We start from the raw sequence: 21,051 nt of genomic DNA on the forward strand, positions 1-21,051 counted from the left end.
TCATTTTAGAGCAGGAAGAGAACCTCTAATCTGGAGGTTCTTAATTAAGGTCTGTAAACTTGGTTTATTTTTCTTTACAATATTTTAATAACTATATTTCATAATTGGTTTTCTTTGTTACCCCATGTGGTTTATTTTATGAATTTAAAAGTTTCATTAGGCTTTACCAGACTGCTAAAGGAGATGAGGACACAAAAAAGGTTTAGACATCCCATTCCAGTCAGACTACTTTTACAGTGATAAAACTGAGGTACAAAAAATGGAGGGTGAGGGGTGGAAGAAAGAGTATCTTAATCCACAGCATACTCTGAACAGTTTTAATATGCAACTTTTTCTAAAGTGTATATAGATGAGTGTCTTTCAATAGATTTTTTTCAGTCCTTCTGGGAAGTATCTAAAATGCTTCAATGACAGTGACATGGTTAAAGAAGAATAGTCCCATTATTTTGCTTTATTGTATCAAAGAACTAAAGGCACAAACATAACTGATTTATCTGCAGTTCTATGCTTTATTACCTGAGATCTGCATTATTAAAAAAAATAGAAATTTAATTATTCTTGCATATGTCACAGAATTAGGTGTCAGCTCCCCCTATTTCCCACCCACCCCCAACATTCAGAACTTCTTTTGAACTGTGATTGTATTTTTAGAAAGAAACAAACCAGTATATAAACCAAACACCAAACCCTGGTGAAATTTATGTGGATTAAAGCAGGGAGGGCACACGCTTTAGTTGAACTATCCCCCAAGTCCCACCCTGAGGGTAGTTAGGAACAATAAACATTGGACATTGAAAGCAAGCTGTTAAAGGTCTTCTATCCTCCCAGAAACCCATCTTGGAGTACATTTCCAAAAAGGCAGGCTCATGGTTGCATGCAGCAGCACTTCCTTCCTTCCATTGGTCACTTTTCATCATCACGCCCATAGTTAATAGTCTGTATTGCCTGAGCTATGAGCATAGCCATTTCTCTGGTACCAGCAGCAACCACTCTGCATGACATGAGATCAAGAGGGCCCCCTGAAGAAAGAAGGGAAGAGAAAAACTGAAATTACCTACTGTCACTTTCAACATATTATTTTCCCATTATGGTTGTAGAGCTAGGCAGGACCTGGGAGGTCCCCTAACACATTTCTTTCATTTTGCAGATAAAGAAATGAGGCTCAGGAACATCTTATAGGTAGGAAGTGTCAGAGATGGGATCTGAACCAAGACCCTTTGATTCAATCCAGAGATGCTAAAGCCCATAAACTCACTCATTTACTCTACCTATCTAGATAAAGATATAATTTCCCTTATATTCAACAGAAATGAAGTAAAAGTGTGCAGGTAAACATGAAGATAGTCAAGAGTATGTTGGAAAATGTTTAATAACTGGCTCTCTGGGGTTGGGGGGGAAGTATGATACTCTTTTGAGTTTAATTTGAGTTTAATTGAGTAACATTTTTTCATTGCTTTTTAAAGCCTAAACAATAAATCAAGCCCTGATTTGTAATATTTGCTGATTTCTGAGGTGTAAATGATCACACTGAAAATTTAGCAACTGTCCCACTCCAACACACCCCTAAAGCTAGCCCTGTCTTGAAAACATTTGTCTTAGTATCTGACTTAGAATAAGATGTTTTTTGGACAATAGAGCCAAAAATTATGATTTTGAAGTTCAAGTTTTCAGTCAAGTAAAATAATATGAAAGAAGGATGATTGTGTTCAATATAAAAGGTAAGTGATAAGGACCTGATCACAGGTACATACTATTCACACAGACTGGCATAGGAAATTACTGTAAATAGGAATTTTGGGGGAGTTTTGTAGAAGCCACAGGTGACACATAAAAGCCAATAGATGACATAGAAAAAACTTAGAAATTCAGAAATATATAAAATATGCTTATGACCAAATATTTTACTCAAATTTTACAAGAAGGTACTGTAAAAATCCCTAAAAGAAAAAGAAAAATTTCAGACTTCTCTGGTATGAAGGAGGGTCAAAAAATTATGTGGATTTTCCAGATCATGTAGATGCCATGCACCTAATTCCTGTGAATAGTTGTGTGGGTATGTACATACATACACACATGCATATTTTAAGGGGGAGTATTGATTTCTTTGGACACTGTGTGCCTTTTGGCCATGAATTTGTAATGACAGTCAAATTTCAGTTCTGATTAAAAACTCTGAGACTATTTCATTTCTCTTGAGATCCTGATAGGATCTTGGAGAAAGTGCATTTTTATCTTTAGAGAGAAAATGGAAGAGGAGATATTCTGCTGTTTTGAGTTTTAATAGAAACTTTGTTAGTAATGTCTATATTTCTTATTAGTAGTGATTACACATAGCTATGACTAACCCTATTTGTTTTCAACTTGTTGGGAACTACAGGAAAAGGCAGCATTAGAACCTATTTAGCTAAGAACTGGAAAATTGAAGAGATACCATAAATTGGGGAATGGATGAATAAATTGTGGCATATGATTATGATGGGATTATGAGCAGGATGCTCTGAGAAAAACTTGGAAAGACTTCCATGAGTTGATGCAAAGGGAAATATACTGTCTACAAAATAACAGCAATGCTATAAAATGATCAGCTGTGAATGACACCAATATTCTCATCCAATACAATTCTGAAGGACTTATGATGAAAAATGCTATCCATACCCAAAACTGATGGTGTCTGAATGCAGAAGGAAACATACTTTTTTTTTAAATTTATTTTTCTTGAGGGCTTTTTTTTTCTTTCATAACATGACTATTATGGAAATGTTTTGCACAACTACACATGTATAACTTATATTGAATTGTTTGCATTTTCAATTGAGGTAGAGTAGGGAGGGAGGAAAAAAAGAATCTGGAACTCAAAGTTTTAAAAATGAATGTTGAAAGTTTTTACATGTAAAAACTTTGGGGAACATGGAGAAAAATAAAATACTAAATTAAAATCTGCCCACCCCCCCCAAAAAAAAAGAAAGAAAAAAGAATTCACTTGTCTGGATAATGGCACTCCAATCAAGCAAACAAGGAAACAAGGTACTATTTTACCTTGCTTACATTCTCTTTGTGGTGTAACAAAGGTGAAACAAAACCAAAGAAGGGGACAGTCACTCACCTGAAGTGTCTATCACAATACCACCTGCTTCCCTAATTATGACAGTGGCAGCTGCTAAGTCCCAACAATGCAAGCCAAATTGATAATATGCATCTGCCGCACCAGAGGCTAGGTGGCACAAAGCCAAGGTAGAACTTCCAATCACACGCACCCTGAATCATCATGAGAAGAGATGCAGTTATTTTCAGTTCTGGAAACACACACACATACACAAATGGATGGAAAAACCCATCCGTAAATGGTAACAAGTTTTAAATTGAATTTTTTTCTCTTAACTAGTATCCTGATTTCATTAGATGTCATCCATTTTCCTGCAACATGTACCCAATAATTAAGGATGAATCATAATATATCTATTAACAGGTTCTACATTATGCTGGGCAGTGATACGGTAGAGTGGTATGTGTGCTAAGTCTAGAATCAGTAAGAGCTAGCTTCAGATCTTCCCAACAGCTACTATTGCTGGCCTGCTATATTAGATCAGATTTGGTTTAGGTATTTTTACATAGGCTTCTTTGTGTATAGGTTGTTTTTTCCAATGGAATGTAGGCTCCTTGAGGGCAGGAACTGTTTCATTTTTGACTTTGTATATAGTGTCTAGAACAGTATCTGGTATGCTATAGAGTCTCAATAAATGCTTGTTGATTGAATGATTTCAAATCCTTCCTTTGGTATTTATGAACTGTGCAGCCCAAACACTTTACCTCTTTAAACTTATTTCTTCATCTGTAAAATGGAGCTAATAATACCCACAGAATCTATCTCATAGATCTCAAATGGGATAATATATATGTATGTGTGTGTAAGTGCTTTGCAAACCTCTAAGTGCTACATATCAGCTATTATTAAGAAAAGTTTAGGTTTGAAAGCAGAAAGGCATCTGTGAAGAACAACTCCCTCTGCCTTCAAACTAATTTTTAATTGGTCATTAGGTGAATGGTCTGACAAAATCTTAGATCTAGCAGTAAGTCCTGGGATCATGGACAGTCACCTAATTTCACAAAACCATGGAAACCTGGGCCAAAAAGAAAGAGAAATCATCAAAGGTATCTTCCTTCTGGTACTTGGCAGGATGTGCCTATGTAATTTCTGACCTTATGGATCTTCAAGGATGAATCACTTATACCCTAGTGCTTCCTGAAGTTTCATCCTGATCTGTATTATTCTGATATAGCCCCTTTGTGGTTTTCCAATTGGAATCCCTGAGGAGTCTGGCAACATCGGACAAAGTACTTTTCTGCTCAATCACAAGCACATTCTGGGAATTAAAAGTTCAGTCCTAGAATAGAAAACTCATACCCATGAGCTTTGGCATGGAGTAACCTCTCCATGTTACTGAAGAACAATTTCAGAGTATCAGGATCACGCTTTGGACCAATTTCTGTTAAAACCAAGGCCTTTGAGAGATCTGTAATCAAAAGAAAAAAAACCATACCTACATTTAGCAGACTGATGCAGAACAAAATGGACAGATTTAGAAGTATAATATTTACAATAATTACAGCCTAAGAAAGGAAGGAGAACTCTGAGTGATTAAAAAACCAATAATGATCCCAAAAAGTAGAAAATGAAACCATGCATTCCTCCTCTAGAGAGAGGTGGGAAACCATAAGGTCAGTATTTGGTCAGATGTAGTTACTAAATTGTTGATATTGTCTTTTACAAGAGAAGTTCACTTCTAGAGTAGAAGTGGATATATCTAATGATGAAAAAAGCAAATGATATCAATAAAAATTAATTTTTTAAAGTCTTAATTAAATAATCAGAAAAACCATTGAGAATCTTGACAATTTCTCCCAATTGAAATGCCATTTTTTTCTTTCTCACACTTAATGTATCAGAATTTTCAGCCTCTTATTCTTAAGAAGAATAAGCCTTCTTCATTCTAGAATAAGATAATTTAGAACTAGAAATTCATTTTCACCTAGCCCATGAATGCTTAATTGCTTCACTTAAGAATAGAGATATGGTAAGATAAAGGAGATAAAAGAAAAAGCTAACTTGTCAAGTTAGCTACTGCCTTCATTATTATTAATTATTTCAAAAGCTGCTTTCTTTTTATAGATTGCAAGGCCAACTGCTTTAATGTGCTTTCCCCCCCTATGGATAATAATAGCACCTACCTCCCAGAGTTGTGAGGAGCAAATGAGATAATAACTGTGCTTAGTACAGTGCCTGACACATAGTAAGTGCTGTAAAATATTAGCTTATTATTGTTATTACTTCATTTAACAAATAATGTGAAAACCCCTGCAAACTTTGGCAGTGAATTGAAAAATGACTGAATTTTCCCCCTTCTGAAATTCTGGACAAGCTAATTCTCCTTTTTGGTCCTTAACTTCCTCATGTGCCAAATGAGGCGGCTTGATGAAGCAACCTCTAAAATTACCTACCTTCTAGCTCTAAATCTATGTTCCTTTTCCTAAGATACCTTTCCCCCCTATATTTTCATGAATCTGTGGTAAATAGAAGGAAAATGTCATTGCTGAAATGTTTGAACCTTACAATGAGGAAAGAACTACCCTTCAAAATTGTTTTTTTAATATTTGCTATAATCATGCAAGTGGAAATGTTTCCTAAGAAAAGGCAGCTTTCATCCTTCCTGACTAGTCACTTTTTAAAGTCTCTGTTCTAATCTAAAGGCTGTTTATTCAATATAATTAAATGCAACAAATGCAAAGAATTATTTTAGAAAGAGGATGTTTTTGAAAGTGTATATTCAAGATTTGTCCTTCAGAACAGGGAATGAATACAGATCATCAGATTAAATGAATCTATTCTTTCATGGAAGCTATAGACGCCACCAAAGCCAGAGAGATGGACTAATGGAAGAGACATTAGGTAGGTGGCATCTAACATGTAACATTTTTGTAGTGATCAAAAAGCAGTTTGTCTTTGGCTTTTCTCATACCTACACTCAAAAGCAAGGGAATTTAGCATAAGCTGCAAGTTCCATCAGGCCTAATTGCTCAGGCACAGTGTAGTATAACTAGGTGTGTACTTAGATTATAATAAAATAGGCTTGCTGTTCTATGAAAAACTAATGCAATTATGCTTAATTTAATGAACTCAATTATATTTTAGCATCATAAAGTATCTTAACAAGGAACCAGACTGAACAAATGAAGGCACTTTCCTCTCAGAATGTATCCCACACTGGGATTTTGCTTCCTCTAGAATTTTGAAAACTTCTACTTTTTCACCTTCAAGCTTTTCTGTAAAATGTTTGCTCCTGCACAGGATGCCAGCTGCCTTCAGGGGCTCTGAGTTATTCAATGCCAGACACACCCAGAATTTTTCTGGGACCCACATTCTGTAAAAATCCAGTACCAGGAAACCTTGTAGCTGAATCTGCCATTGCAACAACAGACAATGGAAAGAACTAATTCCAGGTGCTGATCATAATCTCTCAATGCTCCATCTGGATAAAATCTCAATTAATTTATAGATACCTCACCCTGCATTCACATGGTATGAAGCTGTGTTAGGTTTTTTTTTGTTGTTGTTTGTTTGTTTGTTTTTTAAGTCTCCTTTCAAATCACATTTCCCTTTCCCATGGTACTATTCAATTCATGGATCTTTGCTTTTTTTTTTTTTTTTTCCTCCTTAAGGGCATGGTTCCAAACTCATCTTTCAGTGAAGCTTTTAGCAGAGCTTAGCACACCAGTTAGACCCATTTTTCACATTAGTCTAGATGATTTTTAACCTACAGATCTTAGTTCATGCCTTGACAGGTATTGCTCTAGGTACAGAGTGAGGGTAGCAACATAGGAGAATGATTGAAGGGAAGGTGACATTGGCCTTGAAAACCCATTTGGAAGAACAATAGAACTTCAAGGCTATGCTAGGACAGGTGCAATGCTTGGTAGAAATATCATGCTTCTACAAATAAGCATTCTTTGCATTACACCCAACTTGCAAAAGTCTTACACTTTAGTGTATCTGGAAGTATGTAATCTTCCTCCACCAACCAGAAACAAAGAGAACTCCTTAATATCTTTCTCAATTACTTATAAATCACAGATAATAACCAAAGTGCCTTGAGCACACAACAGCACCTGATGGCTTCCATGTTCTCAAATTCTGGAGTCCCCTCCCTATTACACATTAATTCTTTCTCTCTGAAGGAATTTGCATTTGCCATAATTTCCCCTTTTCCTCTTTAATGATTTGCAGCTAATTAGTTTTTCCTCAGTCTGTTCTCAGTGCCTCTCCCCCTCTCTATTTCCTTCCTCTCACTTCCTTTTCCTTATTCTACCTCTATCTCTTTTAATTCTTGTTTAGCTATATCAAGAAAAAATATTTTTCTGTTCCTTATCTTTTCTCTTTCCATTTGAAATCCCAAAATTAACCTAAGTTTTCACAGTATTAATGCTACAACTTTACAAGGGAAAAGTCAAATCACATATTTTGAAGTTAAATTAAATATAATAGAGGATATTCCCCAAAATTTTTGTGCAATTTTAAGCTATTGAAGAGCTTTAACATAAAATTTTAGGCTATCTAGAAGGGATCAACTGAGTCATTTAGACTAGTCTGTATCTGAGCAGAAATTTTCTACAACATCCCTGATAAATATCCAAACTCTTCTTGAAAGTCTCTCTAGTTGGCAGCCAATTCCACTTTTAAACACTTCTAATTATTACAAAGTTTATTTTTCAATAGATCCAGCTGGATTCTGCCTCTCTATGATAGCCATCTTTTGTTCCCAATCTAGTTTTGACTTCTTGTGCCAAGTAAAATTACCTAATTTCATCTCTTGAATCAGGAAGTGAACTCTGGATGGTTCTTTGGTCCCTGACAAGGTCATCTATCAGGGATAAGTACTTCATATTTGGCCACCAACCTATGAAGAGCCACCATGAGGTCATTTCCTAGAATTTAAAGGGAATGACTTCATCCTTTTGATCTTTCTCTCTTCCTATCTACAGAGCATGTCAGGACTCTTCAAGCTCCTGCCTGGAGGGGACACCAGCAAGAATGACAAACTGATCACATATGGCACTTAGCATTTACAGGTGAGCCTGAGACTGGATCTCCCAAGCCCTAACTGATTCTTCTGCTTTATATTTCTTTCCTGAGTAAAGGGAATTGAGGAGCAACCATAAAGCAGTCATTTCTAGCCTTGGAGGCGACCATGTAAGTTTGAGAAGGTGGGAACACAACGTTGTCAGTTTACAAGGTTCCACAAAATGTTTAATGGTTTCAACTTTGTCATTTTCCTCCCAAGGAGCAACAGTAGTTATGTTACTATTAGTTTTGTTGGTTAATTGGTTGTTGTCCCTCGTTCTTGAAGAGGACCACAATGACATCACTATGTTAGAATCAAATTACTGTGTCTGACTATAGTTGATGAGACCAATAAGAGCTTAGAATGCTCTGCCACAAGTAAGGCACAAATAGTTCATGTGAACAATTGGGACAGATTAACTTTGCATGCCTTTCATTTCTTCTGAGTAAATTCAATTCTTCTTTGCTCATAGAGCACAGTACCTTTTGATGAGGGCATGCCATGCTGAGTGGTCCTGTGCCAGCGTCTCCCTTGTCAGGTAATCAATGCTAAAGTTCTTAAGAGAGATCTGGAGAGCATCCTTGTATTGCTTTTTCTGGCCATCTTGTGTGTACCACATTATGATTTCTCCATAAAATAGTCTTTTTTGAAAAGCATACATTTGGCATTCAATGTGGGCAGTCCAATGGACTTTACTCCCTACGGAAGAGTTTGAATGCTTAACAGTTTAATTCAAGAAAGGACCTTAGTGTCTGGTATCTTATCCTGCCATGTGATCTTCAGAATTGTCTTCCTAAGACAATTCCAATGGAAGTGATTCAGTTTCATAGCATGGTGCTAGTATGCTGTCCAGATTTCATAATCATACAACAATGAGATCAGCAAAATGGTTCTATAGCCCTTTAGTCTGGGAGTCAGTTTCACAACTCTCCTCTCCTACACTTTCCTTCAGAGCCTCTCAAACATTATGCTAGCTCTGGTAATGCAAAATGTCAGTTGACAGGGCTTATGGAAAATTACATCAAAATTTGGTTGCTCAGAAATTCATCTTAGTTTTGTTAATGAGTTTGAAAATATATTGTATTTTCAGAATTTCTTTTGTCTGGAGGAAATAAAATCTTCCTTACACCTGATTAATAATAATTTTATATCTGAACACCTTTTTAGTCTCTTTCTGAAAGACCTACATAATCAAAACCTAACTTTTAAGTCATTCCCTGCAGTTTTGGGGTGGGAAATACAAAAAAAATAAAAAAGTATAAGTAAGAGACCCTAACCTCTCTGGAGACCAGGCTTCCTTAGACTAAATATAGCTCATGTTCCCAAGGTCCAGAATGAATAACCCTCTGAGGAGAAAGAGAAAATGAGTGTCACAGGCTTCCTGGTCCATAATCATAGTTCTTACAACTGTTCACGGTACTTTGAGATTCCTAAAAGTAACCTCTTTTTTTAAAAGAAGATTAGGTTCAACAAGCATTTATTAATTTTTTACTTTGTACAAGGCACTGTTGAGTGAAGAAGATATATAAAGTTGGAGTCAAAACCATCCTACTCCATTTTAGTCTTGATTCTTTATCGTGAAAACATGTCTCAATTCATCACAAATAAACTTCAGATGAACTACTAAAAGAACTTTGATCATGTTTGGACAGACCATGTCGTAGGATTATCTAGAAGCTATTGAAGGAATTGAAAAGGAAGAAAATTTCAGAAATTGAATTCTAAGTTAAATCCTTGAAAACAAACTCCCCTCAGAAGAAAAAAAAAAAAAGAGATCTCAGTTTTGTCCTCCATCATTACTCCTTCTTTCTTGCCTTGACTAGAGGAGGAAGATGGCTTTTCCATCTTCTCATCAGTGTTCTAAATGGCATCCCTAGATCAGCTGTCTTCAGTAATGTCTACATCATTGGGGCCAAGAGCAGATTAGACTCACAGCTGTAAAAGGAATTCTGCAAAGAGATTATACTGTGTCTACAAGAATAACTTCTTGAGCAATCCATGAATGAGTGATCAGAACTTCTAGCAACTAAAACCTGTGACCATTTTACCATGTGTGCATTTAAACTTGAGTGCACTTTCCCCTGGATTCTGCATATTTTGGTGGGGGAGACTATCCTAGAATTTTTTTGGAGGAGATATTTTGTGTAAATTTTACTTAGTATACAATCTTGGTAAATATAGCTTTCTAAATAATACTTAATATTGGCTGACTAAATATTTGCCAGGTGATAATCTTGGCCCTTTAAGTGTTGAGAGAAGAGAGACAGGGAGGGAAGAAAGAAAAAAGGGAGGGAGGGATGGAAAGAAAGAAATACATATATATATAGAGAGAGAGACACAAGAAAGACAGAAACAGAAAGAGAGAGAGCCCAAGACTCCCAGCATAGGTGTGGAAACCTGATTCAACAGTAGTAGGAAGAGTTGGAAATCAACACCTCAGAGTTTATATAGACTACATGAAAATTAAAAAAAACAAAACAAAACAAAACAAAAAAACCCTGAAATAATTCAATCCTTTAAGCTACATTCCAATCCTGCTTATGTATTTTGTATAGAAAACATCTTAATCTCAGGGAAAAACAAAACAAAACAAACTGAGCTTCTGATCAGTCCTTGCCTAAAGTATCACAAATTGTTCAGATTAAGGGCAGTTGTCACTAATAAACTTTTATCCTGAACATCTGTAGCTAATATCCCCCAGAGGTATAAATTCAAACTGTCTGATTTCTGCTCACCAGCACCAACAGCTAAATCAATACTGATGAATAGATTTTTATTTAGTCTTAAAGGTAAGAGATAATGAGCTCAATGCAGATTGAACCAGGGGTGGAAAGAGTAGTGACATATTAGTGAAGTTAAGTGGGTCAATGGATAGAGAACTCAACCTGCACTCAGAAAGACCTGAATTCAAATTCAACCTTAGACCTGTGACCCTGGAGAAGTTATGTAACCTCTGATGATCTCAGTTTTCCTAACTGTAAAATGGGAATCATGGTAGAATTCAACTCACAAGGCTGTTGTGAGGATCAAATAAGATATTATTTGTAAAGTGCTTATGCCTGGCACATAGTCAGTGCTTAATAAATGCTTATTCTCCCCCAATAGTGTACTGTTGTTAGAATGGTAAATTGGTCTAACTATTCTGGAAAAAAACAACTTAGAACTAATGCCCAAACTTTACTAGACTGTATATGCTATTTAGCTTGGTGGTATTACTATTAGGCATATATCTCAAGGATATTAAGCACTGAGAAGAAGACATATATAGGCCTATTTTCAGCAGGGCTTTTTGATGTGAGAAAGAAATGAAACAAAATAGATACCTGTCAAATGAGAAACAGTTAACCAAAGTGACATATGAAAACCATGGAATTTTATGTGGTATAGGAAATGAATGTGACTTATTCAGAGAAATATGAAAATACTTATATGAACTAATGTAGAGGAGAGTGAGCAGAACCAGATGAATGCATTAAAGAAAATTTCAATAATTTAAGACAAACTACTCTGCAAGACTTCAGAATATGGATTAAATGAGATAATATTTGTAAACCACTTAAAACAGTTTCTGCCACATAGAAGCTGTTTAATAAAAATTTTTTCCTATTACTAACCTAAATCAGCCAACCAACAATCATGATCTCAAAAGAATAATACTTAAATATATCTGATATCTCTTGATAGGAGGTAGAGAGATTAGAGGCATGGAAACAAGTGAGTATTCTCAGATATGGTCAATGCCTTGACTTGTTTTGACTACATTTGTTATAGGAGTAAGGGATGTATATGGAGGAGGGATGTAAGAAAATCATAAAGAAATTAAAGTAGGTTGAACCTATATAAGGCTGGTTGGCAAAATTCAATTAAAAATAAAGAACTGACTTGGTCACCAGATTTCAGTCATTGTAATGAAGTCCCTTTTCTAGGAGAGGTATCAAATTTAGCATGTTCCTTTCCCATTTCCTCAATCAAAATGCAAATTCAATGGACAAAGCCCAGACCAACCTGTCTCTCTGGATACTCGAAGCCTTTGTTCATTACAAAAGGCCCCTTGACCTCGTCTGCCAGTGTACAATCGTTCTTCAGTACAGTGGTAAATCACTCCAAATTCAAGCTATAATTTTTTTTTAAATGAAAGGAAAAAAAAAAGGAAGGTTAGTAAAATTATATCTCATCAGAACAATGGGAAATTAATGATGGTGATTATAAAGATATGGTTGGGAATAATACTGTGATAAATAAAACACAAGTTGATTTCCATAAATATCATCTAAAACTCAAAAGTTAGAGGAGGGTCATAAAGACATTTCTGAGATTTTCAAAAAGCATAAAGGTCACATTAAAGACAAAATTAGAACAATTCTAATCTAATCATCAATTTGGCTGTGAGCTCCTTGAGAGCAAAGCTTATTTTTTTACTTTCTTTGTATTCCCAATGCTTAGCACAGTGCCTAATACATAATAGGCACTTAAATCATACTGACTCTTGTCTGCCAAAATAACCAGTAACTGGTAAATAAATTTCTTGAAATATTTTCATTCTAGATAGAGCATCAGCCCTGAAGTTAGGAGGATCTGAGTTCAAATCTGGCCTCAGACACTTAACACTTCCTAGCTATGTGACCCTGGGCAAGTCACTTAATCCCAGTTGCCTCAGCAAAAAAAAAAAAAAAAAGAAGAAGAAGAAAGAAAGAAAGAAATATTTTCGTTCTTCATAAAGTTCTGCATTTTTTTTTTTTGTTAAAAAGAAATGAATTGCTCACTAAATGTCCTCAGAATTGCTGAAGTGTGAAGAATGTAACCCTATCGCCAACCATAACATAGAAAATGTTATTGAAATGTCAACTAAGAGTCACAAAAGTACAAAGACAGCCCTATGAAGGTGTTGGGGTAGGGGAAGAGTAAGGAGAAGGACAAGGAAGGAGATATAAATATCTCATCTATTTAAAAATCTAAAAAAAAACAATCACAAGAAAAAACTTTGAATAACCTGAAAAGAAAAAGAAAACAATTGAGTTGTTTTATGTCAACATGCTTTGGACACATTTCTTCTTTTGTTTTGAAGGTGGAGGGCACTGGTAAGGCAGGTGAAAGGGAAGGCAGGAAAATGTGTCACACCCTAAAAGCAAATATGGAAATGTTTAAGTCTAACACCTGGTGAGAGACCAACAAACCCCAGAAGTCCTGGCTTTTGCCCAGTTTGGAATGAGGCCACACTAGAACAAACACTTATTCTGTCCAAGTCTTGGTCTAATATATTCACAGGGAGACACTTTTATTCTACAGATGATCCATGGTGTTCAATCTAGAGTAGGTCTGGTCTGACCTCAAGATGCTAAATGCAAGCTAACTCTCAGTTTTGTACCACAGCAGACCCACATACACAGATTAGGTTTAACACTGATTTGCCCTCTTGGGAAATCTTTGACATTTGGGTCCAATTTCAAGGTTTCTCTGGATCAGAAGGGTGGCTTCATCTTGTAATCTGGAAGCTAAATCTGAACCAGATAGGCCTTTATGGATAGGAAGAACAAGGGATGGCTCACTAAAGCATCTCAGCATTTTAGAAAATTTGATGTGGGGATTCCTGTGGAAATCTAAAACAACTACTTTCAAAAAGTCAATCAATATTAAGAAGGTTTTGATCAGCTCTTAGAAATAACTGTGAAAAGATAGCCATCCTACAAACTTTCAAACCTATGTTATTTTCACTGCCACTTGTCGATCAGTCATTTTTCAGTCATTTTTCAGTCATGTCTGATTTTCAGAAATCCATTTGAAGTTTCCTTGGTATAGATAATCTAGTGGTTTGCCATTTTTTTTTTCCAGATCTTTTTACTGATGAGGAAACTGAGGCAAACAGGGCTACAGGGTCACACAGCTAGTAAGAGTCTGAGGGTAGGTTTGAACCTGGGTTTTCTTGACTCCAGGCCTAGTTCTCTATTCACTGTGCCATCTAGCTGCCCACACTGCTCTGTAATACTTTAATTGTATCACAGTAAAGCATCTTCTGATGGCAAGATCTGGCTAACTCAGTATCTTTACTATGGATGTTTAATATTTCATATCATTTTGCTTATTGATTGCACAAAATACTATTTAGTGTCAAGTATAGTATTTTAAATAGAAATAATCAATTCATTTTTCTTTTTCAATTTCAATATTAGCTTTCTTTCTTATTTTGACAACATAGCATAGTGAACAGAAAGCTCAACCTCAGAGGTAGAGAGATCCATGTTCAAGTCATGCCTCTTACACATACTAGCTGCTAGATCCTCAGAAAGGCACATCACCTTTCAAGGACCCAGTCAACTCTTTAAAAATATGAAATACAGAAAAGGTGTTGATCAACATTGTTTGAAGGAATTTCCTCATCTGGGAGTGTCCTGTACCAGTGAAATCACATCTTGCACTTATCCCTATTCTTACTTGTCTTTATTGTTAGCTCTCGATCCTCGTGCAATCAGCCATCTCTCTTTTAGAGATATAGCCAATCAATTGTTCCTGTATGTGTTATAGCTACAGCTACTTAACAAAATTCTTGTTACCAAAGTCTGACTGTCAAATGGCTCAAAATTAGAAGCCACCATCATTTCATCAACATAAATGACATTAAAGAAGAGGCATTAATATCCACTTTGCCACATCCTATCCTATCCTATCCATATCCTAAGAATCATGGAATCTTTCCATCTGACTTGAAAATGAAATCTTCATATGTGCTGTCTTTCCCAGGAGGACATGGGTTTTTCAGAATGTCTATAACAGTTCACAGCTCCACCAAAAGCATCTTAACATACTTGTTTCTCCATAGCTATATCAGTATTTGTTATTTTTCTTCTTGTCAACTTTGTCAATCTGATGGACAAGGCAAAGAATTTGAGTTGTTGGAATTTGCAATCATGCAATTATTGGTGATTTAGAGCATTTTGTCATGTGACTATTGATAACTTGGATTTCTTTCCTCTGAAAAGTAAACATTTATATCCTTTGACCATTAATCAGAGATTGGCTCTTATTCTTATAAGTTTTAATCTGTTCTTGATGTACCTTAAAAATGAATGTCTATTAGGATAGAAAATGACATCTCCATCCAGAGAGAGAACTATGGAGACTGAATGTGGATCGAAGCATACTGTTTTCATTTTTTTTTTGGGGGGGACTTTTTCTTTCTTTTGGTTTTTTCCTCTTTGGTCTGATTTTTCTTGTACAACATGACAAATATAGAAATATTTTTAAATGACTATACATATCTAACTAATGTCAGATTGCTTGCTATTTAGAGAAGGGGAAAGTAAAAGAAGGAAAAAGAAAAAAATTGGAATGCAAAATCTTATAAAAATGAATGTTGAAAACTATCTTTACATGTAATTGGAAAAATAAAATCCTATTGAAAAAAATGTATGTCTATATTTTGAAAGTTTTTCATTACATGTAGTTTGAAGATTATAAATATTTGATATAACTACTATATCAATTAGAAACAAAACTATTACATTCTTATGTATCAGTGCTATATTTGAGTGATTGTGGACAATCATTCCAGAATAGTTTATTTGTTGAATTTTCAGGGTAATTTTGAGGTCTCTCTACTATTTGCAACATTGGAATTTGTTATCTTTTTTCCCCATGAAAGACACTGAGTTTCTAAGTATAACTGGAACTACAAGATCATGTCTTAAATCAGTGTTGCTACTCTATAATTTCCTTATATAATTGGAATTAAACAATAAATTCAGACTCCATAAGGATATATCCATAACTATTGGTGTAATGACCTGATTCTAAATTACTACCATAAATCCCTTCATTTCTATTAAAAAATTCACATGACTTAGTTATTTGTTCAATCTTTTTCTGTTGAAATAGTTCATGGAGTACCTGGTTGAGTTTATGTGAATTTTGCTCATGGCAAACTTCCTGATTCCATGCTTTCATCTAAACCTGTAAAATAGTTACTATGTATCAGCTTTTACTATTGCTTAATGATATGAAAGCTGCTTTTAAATTGTTTGTCGTATACTTTGAGAACATCTATTAATTCTCTACCTTAGCCACCATAGGGATAATGAGTTTTTTGTTTTGTTAATATTGTAAGGGGATTAGATAGTATACTTTCCAAAACTGTTATAGTTCATTTTAAAGTTCCTCAAAAAGTAAATCCAAACTAGAATCATATAGGCATTAATTACGTTAAATATATTCTTTCCATTAAGTTTTGATTTTTATGATAGTAGTAAGTCTACACACACACACACACACACACACACACACACACACACTCAAATGTATAAACCCTGCTTTCCCTTGATGATGTGGTGCTTTATTTGTTTTTCCTGGAGAATACCAAGGTATTTTTAAATCTCATCTTCATCCTTTGCTTCAATTTAACCTCTAAAGTCAAGCTCAAGAATTCAGTATCTATTTTAGTGTACATTAAGAATTTTACATTTATCAAGTCAAAGCAGACATTTTAAAATCCATGGAGAAAGATTTCACAAGATGGAGAAGCTGTCTAAATTATTTTTCATTATAGTCATATAACTTTAGCTATGTATATCAAGTGAGTAATACTACGTATAGCTATATATATTAAGTAATATGATGTTTTGATGTGGCAATTAACAACATGTGAAAGAATGCTCTGAATCACTAATAATAAGAGAAATGCAAATCAAAAGAACCCTGAGAATTCATTCATCCACTAAGGAAACTGGCAAAGATGACAAATTATGGGAGTAGTCAATGGGGAAATACTAATGTTAACTAATGGTAACCCTGAGAATTGGTTCAACCATTTTGAGAAGTAATTTTGAGTTATATTTAAAAAAAATGACTAAAATCTCCATTTCTTTTTGATTCAGAATTGGAGTATTAGGTATACATCTCAAATTGGTCAACAACAAAAGAAAGACCCTAAACATACCAACATATTTACAACTATTTTTGTTGTAACAAAGAACTCGAAACACAGAAGATTCCCATTGATTGAAGACTGGCTAAACAAGTTGTAATGGAATACTGTTATAAAAAAAGATAAATATGATGAATACCTAAACATATGAGAAGACATATAGATTGGTAGCAAAGTGAAGCAAGCAGAATCAGGAAAACAATATACATGTCTATAAAATGGAAACAGTAACAACAAATCAATGAAACTGCTGTTAAATTATGGTGACTAGGATTAATGCCAAAGAAGAGATATGAGAAAGCATATCCTTCCCCTCTTTGTCAGTGTCTCCTTTTGGGATCATGGCTGTGGAACATTGAAAATAACGTCAGTCTTATGTGTTAGTTTTGTTGAACTGGTTTCTCTTCTTTTAATCTTTGTATTAAGGCACAGATTTCTGAGAGAGAGAGGATGGTAGAATTTTCTACATGAGGAAATGTAGTGATATAAAAACAAAGACAGGGGTAAGGACTGGACCATTAATATAATAAAATCCAGCATAAAGAAACCTCTCTTTACCAACAGAGTAGTACATTTTCGGCAACTTATTTTCTTCAGCCTAGAACACTGAAAAGTTAAGTGACTTATCTGGGGTCATACTGACAGTATGTGTCAAAAATAGGTCTAGAACCCAAATCTTTTTGTCTTTGAAGTCAACTCTATCCAGTGTCCACTACTCTCTCTATAAAATTAAATTAAAAAAAAAAAAAAAAAAAAGATCTTTTGAATGTATGTATGTACAAGGGTTGTATAACTCCCATTTTAACTTAGAAGTCACACCCAATTCCCTTTAGGAATAGTAATAATATTATAATAATGGGATTATGATTAGTTAGAACTACAAAAGACTCAATTGTCTCTCTGAAAGATGCCATAGTTTATATCAATTGTTCTAAATATTATTGTGTTGCTGGTGTATTTTAAATGAAAAAGTTTCTTTTAATAAGAACAACAAACATCCTCAGTCTAGTAAGCTCTATTTTATATTTTTGCAGTGTATGAATGAACAAACCATCAGTGTAGAAATAAGTTAAAGACTTTGTAATAATCTATGAAAAATAAATATTATGGTGCTTTGAGTTGATTTATTCAATAATTACTAGGTCAATTATAAGTTATTCTTTATAGTTCTGGAGTTTTTTGGTACAGCTTTTTTTGTTCTTTGGTCAATATATTTTTTTTTCCTTAGCTCATAGATGTTTTAGTTAGAGAGTGCACTGGATAACTAACATACAAAAACAAGTAATTGGCCCATATTGGTAGGGGTTAGTATTGTTATTATTGTTTATAGTTTGTTATATTGACCAAGTTATTTATCCTTTGTAAGCATTAGTTTCCTCATCTTTACAATGGGGATAATAAAACTTGTATGTGAAAAGACAAGAGAAGCCAGGATGGGAAAAATCTATAGCAATAATAATAATTATAACAGCTAATATTTATATAGCACTTCAACATTTGCAAAGTGTTTTATAGATCTCTCATTTTATCCTTATAATAATCATATTGTGCTATTACTATTATTATTTTTTAAATGAGGCAACTGATGTGCATATCCTTTGATCCAGCAATGTTTCTTCTGGGTCTGTATCCCAGAGATCTAAAAAGATCATAAAAGAGGAAGAAGAACCCATATGTGCAAAAATGCTTATAGCAGCTCTTTTTCTGGTGGCTAGGAATTGTAAAACGAGTGAAAGCCCACCAATTGTTGAATGGCTAAATGGTATATGAATGTATGGTATATGAATATGGCTTATAAATGTAATGAAATACTAATGTCCTATAAGAAATGATGCACAAGTTCAGAAAAGCCTGGAAAGACTTAATTGAACAGAAACTAAGTGAAGTGAGAACAAGGAAAACTGTACACAGTAACAACATTATGTGATGACCAGCTATGATAGACTTAGCTCATCTCATCAATACAGTAAACCAAGGCAATTCAATGAATTTGGGATGGAAAGTGCCATCTGCATTCAGATAAAGAACTATGGAGACTGAATTTGGATCAAAGCATATTATGTCCACCTTTTTTTTTTCTCATGATTTTTCTTTGCCAAGATGACTCATGAAAAATATGTTAAAAATGGATCCACACACATAACACTTATCAGACTGCTTGCTAGCTTGGGGAAGGGGAGGTAAGGGAGGGAGGGAAAAAATTTGAAACTCAAAATCTTACAAAAATTAATGTTGAAAAACAATTTATATGTAATTGAAAAAACAATATGCTATTAAAATATTTTTTTAAAGATAAAGCAATCAAGATAGATAGAGATCTTGTCCAGAGTCACACAGCTATTAAGTGCCTATAGCTGGATTTGAACTCAGGTCTTCCTGACTCCAGTTTTAGCATTAAATCCACACCTAGATACTTATTATTCTCAAGGTTTCCACTGATTGAATTTGCTTATTAAATATGTAATAACTATATATTGTGGTTTTTATTCTCTATCTACATTTCATAATTTTGTGTGAAGATCAGAGGACTCTGATATAAAGCATTATGTAAATATAAATTACTATCTTGAAATGTTGATCTACCTACCATCTTCTGCACAAAACCTTTTCTGATCTCCCCAGATACTAGTATCTTATTCTTCCAAAACACATTGTATTTATTTTATATGAACATATATCCATATATTTATATGTCTACTTATACATATATGTGCATATGTCTTTCTCAATAGAATATAAAATCTTGAGGGAATCAACTTTTATATCTCTTTATATTTTCATTTCTTAATGCAGTGCCCAGATATATAATCCACACTCAATAAATGCTTAGAGATTAAATAATTGATGTAAAATTTTCTGTTTGGTTCAAGCCAATCATGAATTCTTTTCACTGGTCTTATATCATTTTCTCAACTTTCCAAGTGAAAACAGAATCAAGTTACTTACTAGCAAGTAGGAATGAAAGACAAATTGAAAAGCCACACTTTCTCTTCCTTCACCCCCAACTCCCTCCCATCCTGATTCCAACAGGTTTAGATTTGTTTACTATGCCGGATTTTATTTGCACTTTAGGGGGAGACATATGCTGGATTTAGTTGTCAACACTGAACATCCCTATAGAAGGAATGGAGCCAGAATCTGAGATTATAATTATTCAAAGCTTTCAAGGAAGAATGATTAAACAAGCAGATACACATATAACTACTGCTGTCTGTCATACTGTTGGATGATTCTGAGACAACTCTAGATTACCCACTTAGAGAATACATTCAATATACACATACAACAGACACACATGCATACAAAATACCTCTTGATTAACAGCAAATCCAATGCTAACTGCCACTGTTGGAAATCTGCAAAGAAAAAAAAACACATTAGTTTTTCATATACACCAACCCTCAAGATCTTTATAAATGTGAAAGCCTTTAATAGCCACTGTAGGATATAGTTGGAAGGGTACCCAAGCACTTTATTGTTACTTTTTATTTTTTCCCCTTTTAGGATACTGGAAACTATCTCCATAACAAACATCTTCAGCTTGTCATGTTATAACCTGCTAGTAATAAGAGAAGTAATCTGAACCAGAGTGGGATATGTGTGTAGAATCAAGAAATTAGTTCCATTCCCATATGTATCTCTGAAAGTTTTTGTTTCCTCATCTTTAAAATGGAGATAATAAAACTTGTACATGAGAAGACAAGGGAAGGAGGAAATCTATAGTAATAATAATGATGTTAATAGCTAGTATTTATATAGCACTTCAAAGTTTGCAAAGTGTTTTATGGATTTCTCATTTTATCCTTACAATAATTTTATTATGTAGATGCTATTACTATTATTATTTTAAAGATGAGACAAAACCACTTAACTTCCAAAGTCTCAGTCTCTTCACCTTTAAAATGCATAGTATCTTCAGTATCTGTCTTACTGAGTTATTGAAAGGATCAAATAAAACAATTTATGTAAAGGGCTTTGCAAACATTAATCAAACATTATCAATTTGTTGTTGTTCATTTGTTT

At 34.3% G+C, this 21,051-nt stretch overlaps 1 protein-coding gene across 1 annotated transcript in view; it reads right to left on the minus strand.

The window, feature by feature from the left end:
* Nucleotides 1–489: 489 nt before the first annotated feature.
* IMPA2 (inositol monophosphatase 2) overlaps nt 490–21,051 on the minus strand; it is a 75,669-nt gene continuing 55,107 nt past the window's right edge. Inside the window, exons 4-8 of the mRNA XM_074274802.1 lie at nt 20,339–20,384; nt 12,120–12,228; nt 4,403–4,511; nt 3,104–3,255; nt 490–1,019 (exon numbers count right to left, since the gene is read on the minus strand). Coding sequence (XP_074130903.1) covers nt 904–1,019; nt 3,104–3,255; nt 4,403–4,511; nt 12,120–12,228; nt 20,339–20,384 — 532 coding nt within the window. The 3' untranslated portion in view covers nt 490–903. The remainder of the gene's footprint in view (nt 1,020–3,103; nt 3,256–4,402; nt 4,512–12,119; nt 12,229–20,338; nt 20,385–21,051) is intronic.

Source organism: Sminthopsis crassicaudata, chromosome 1 (genome assembly GCF_048593235.1).
Source record: "Sminthopsis crassicaudata isolate SCR6 chromosome 1, ASM4859323v1, whole genome shotgun sequence".
NCBI classification, from domain to species: domain Eukaryota; kingdom Metazoa; phylum Chordata; class Mammalia; order Dasyuromorphia; family Dasyuridae; genus Sminthopsis; species Sminthopsis crassicaudata.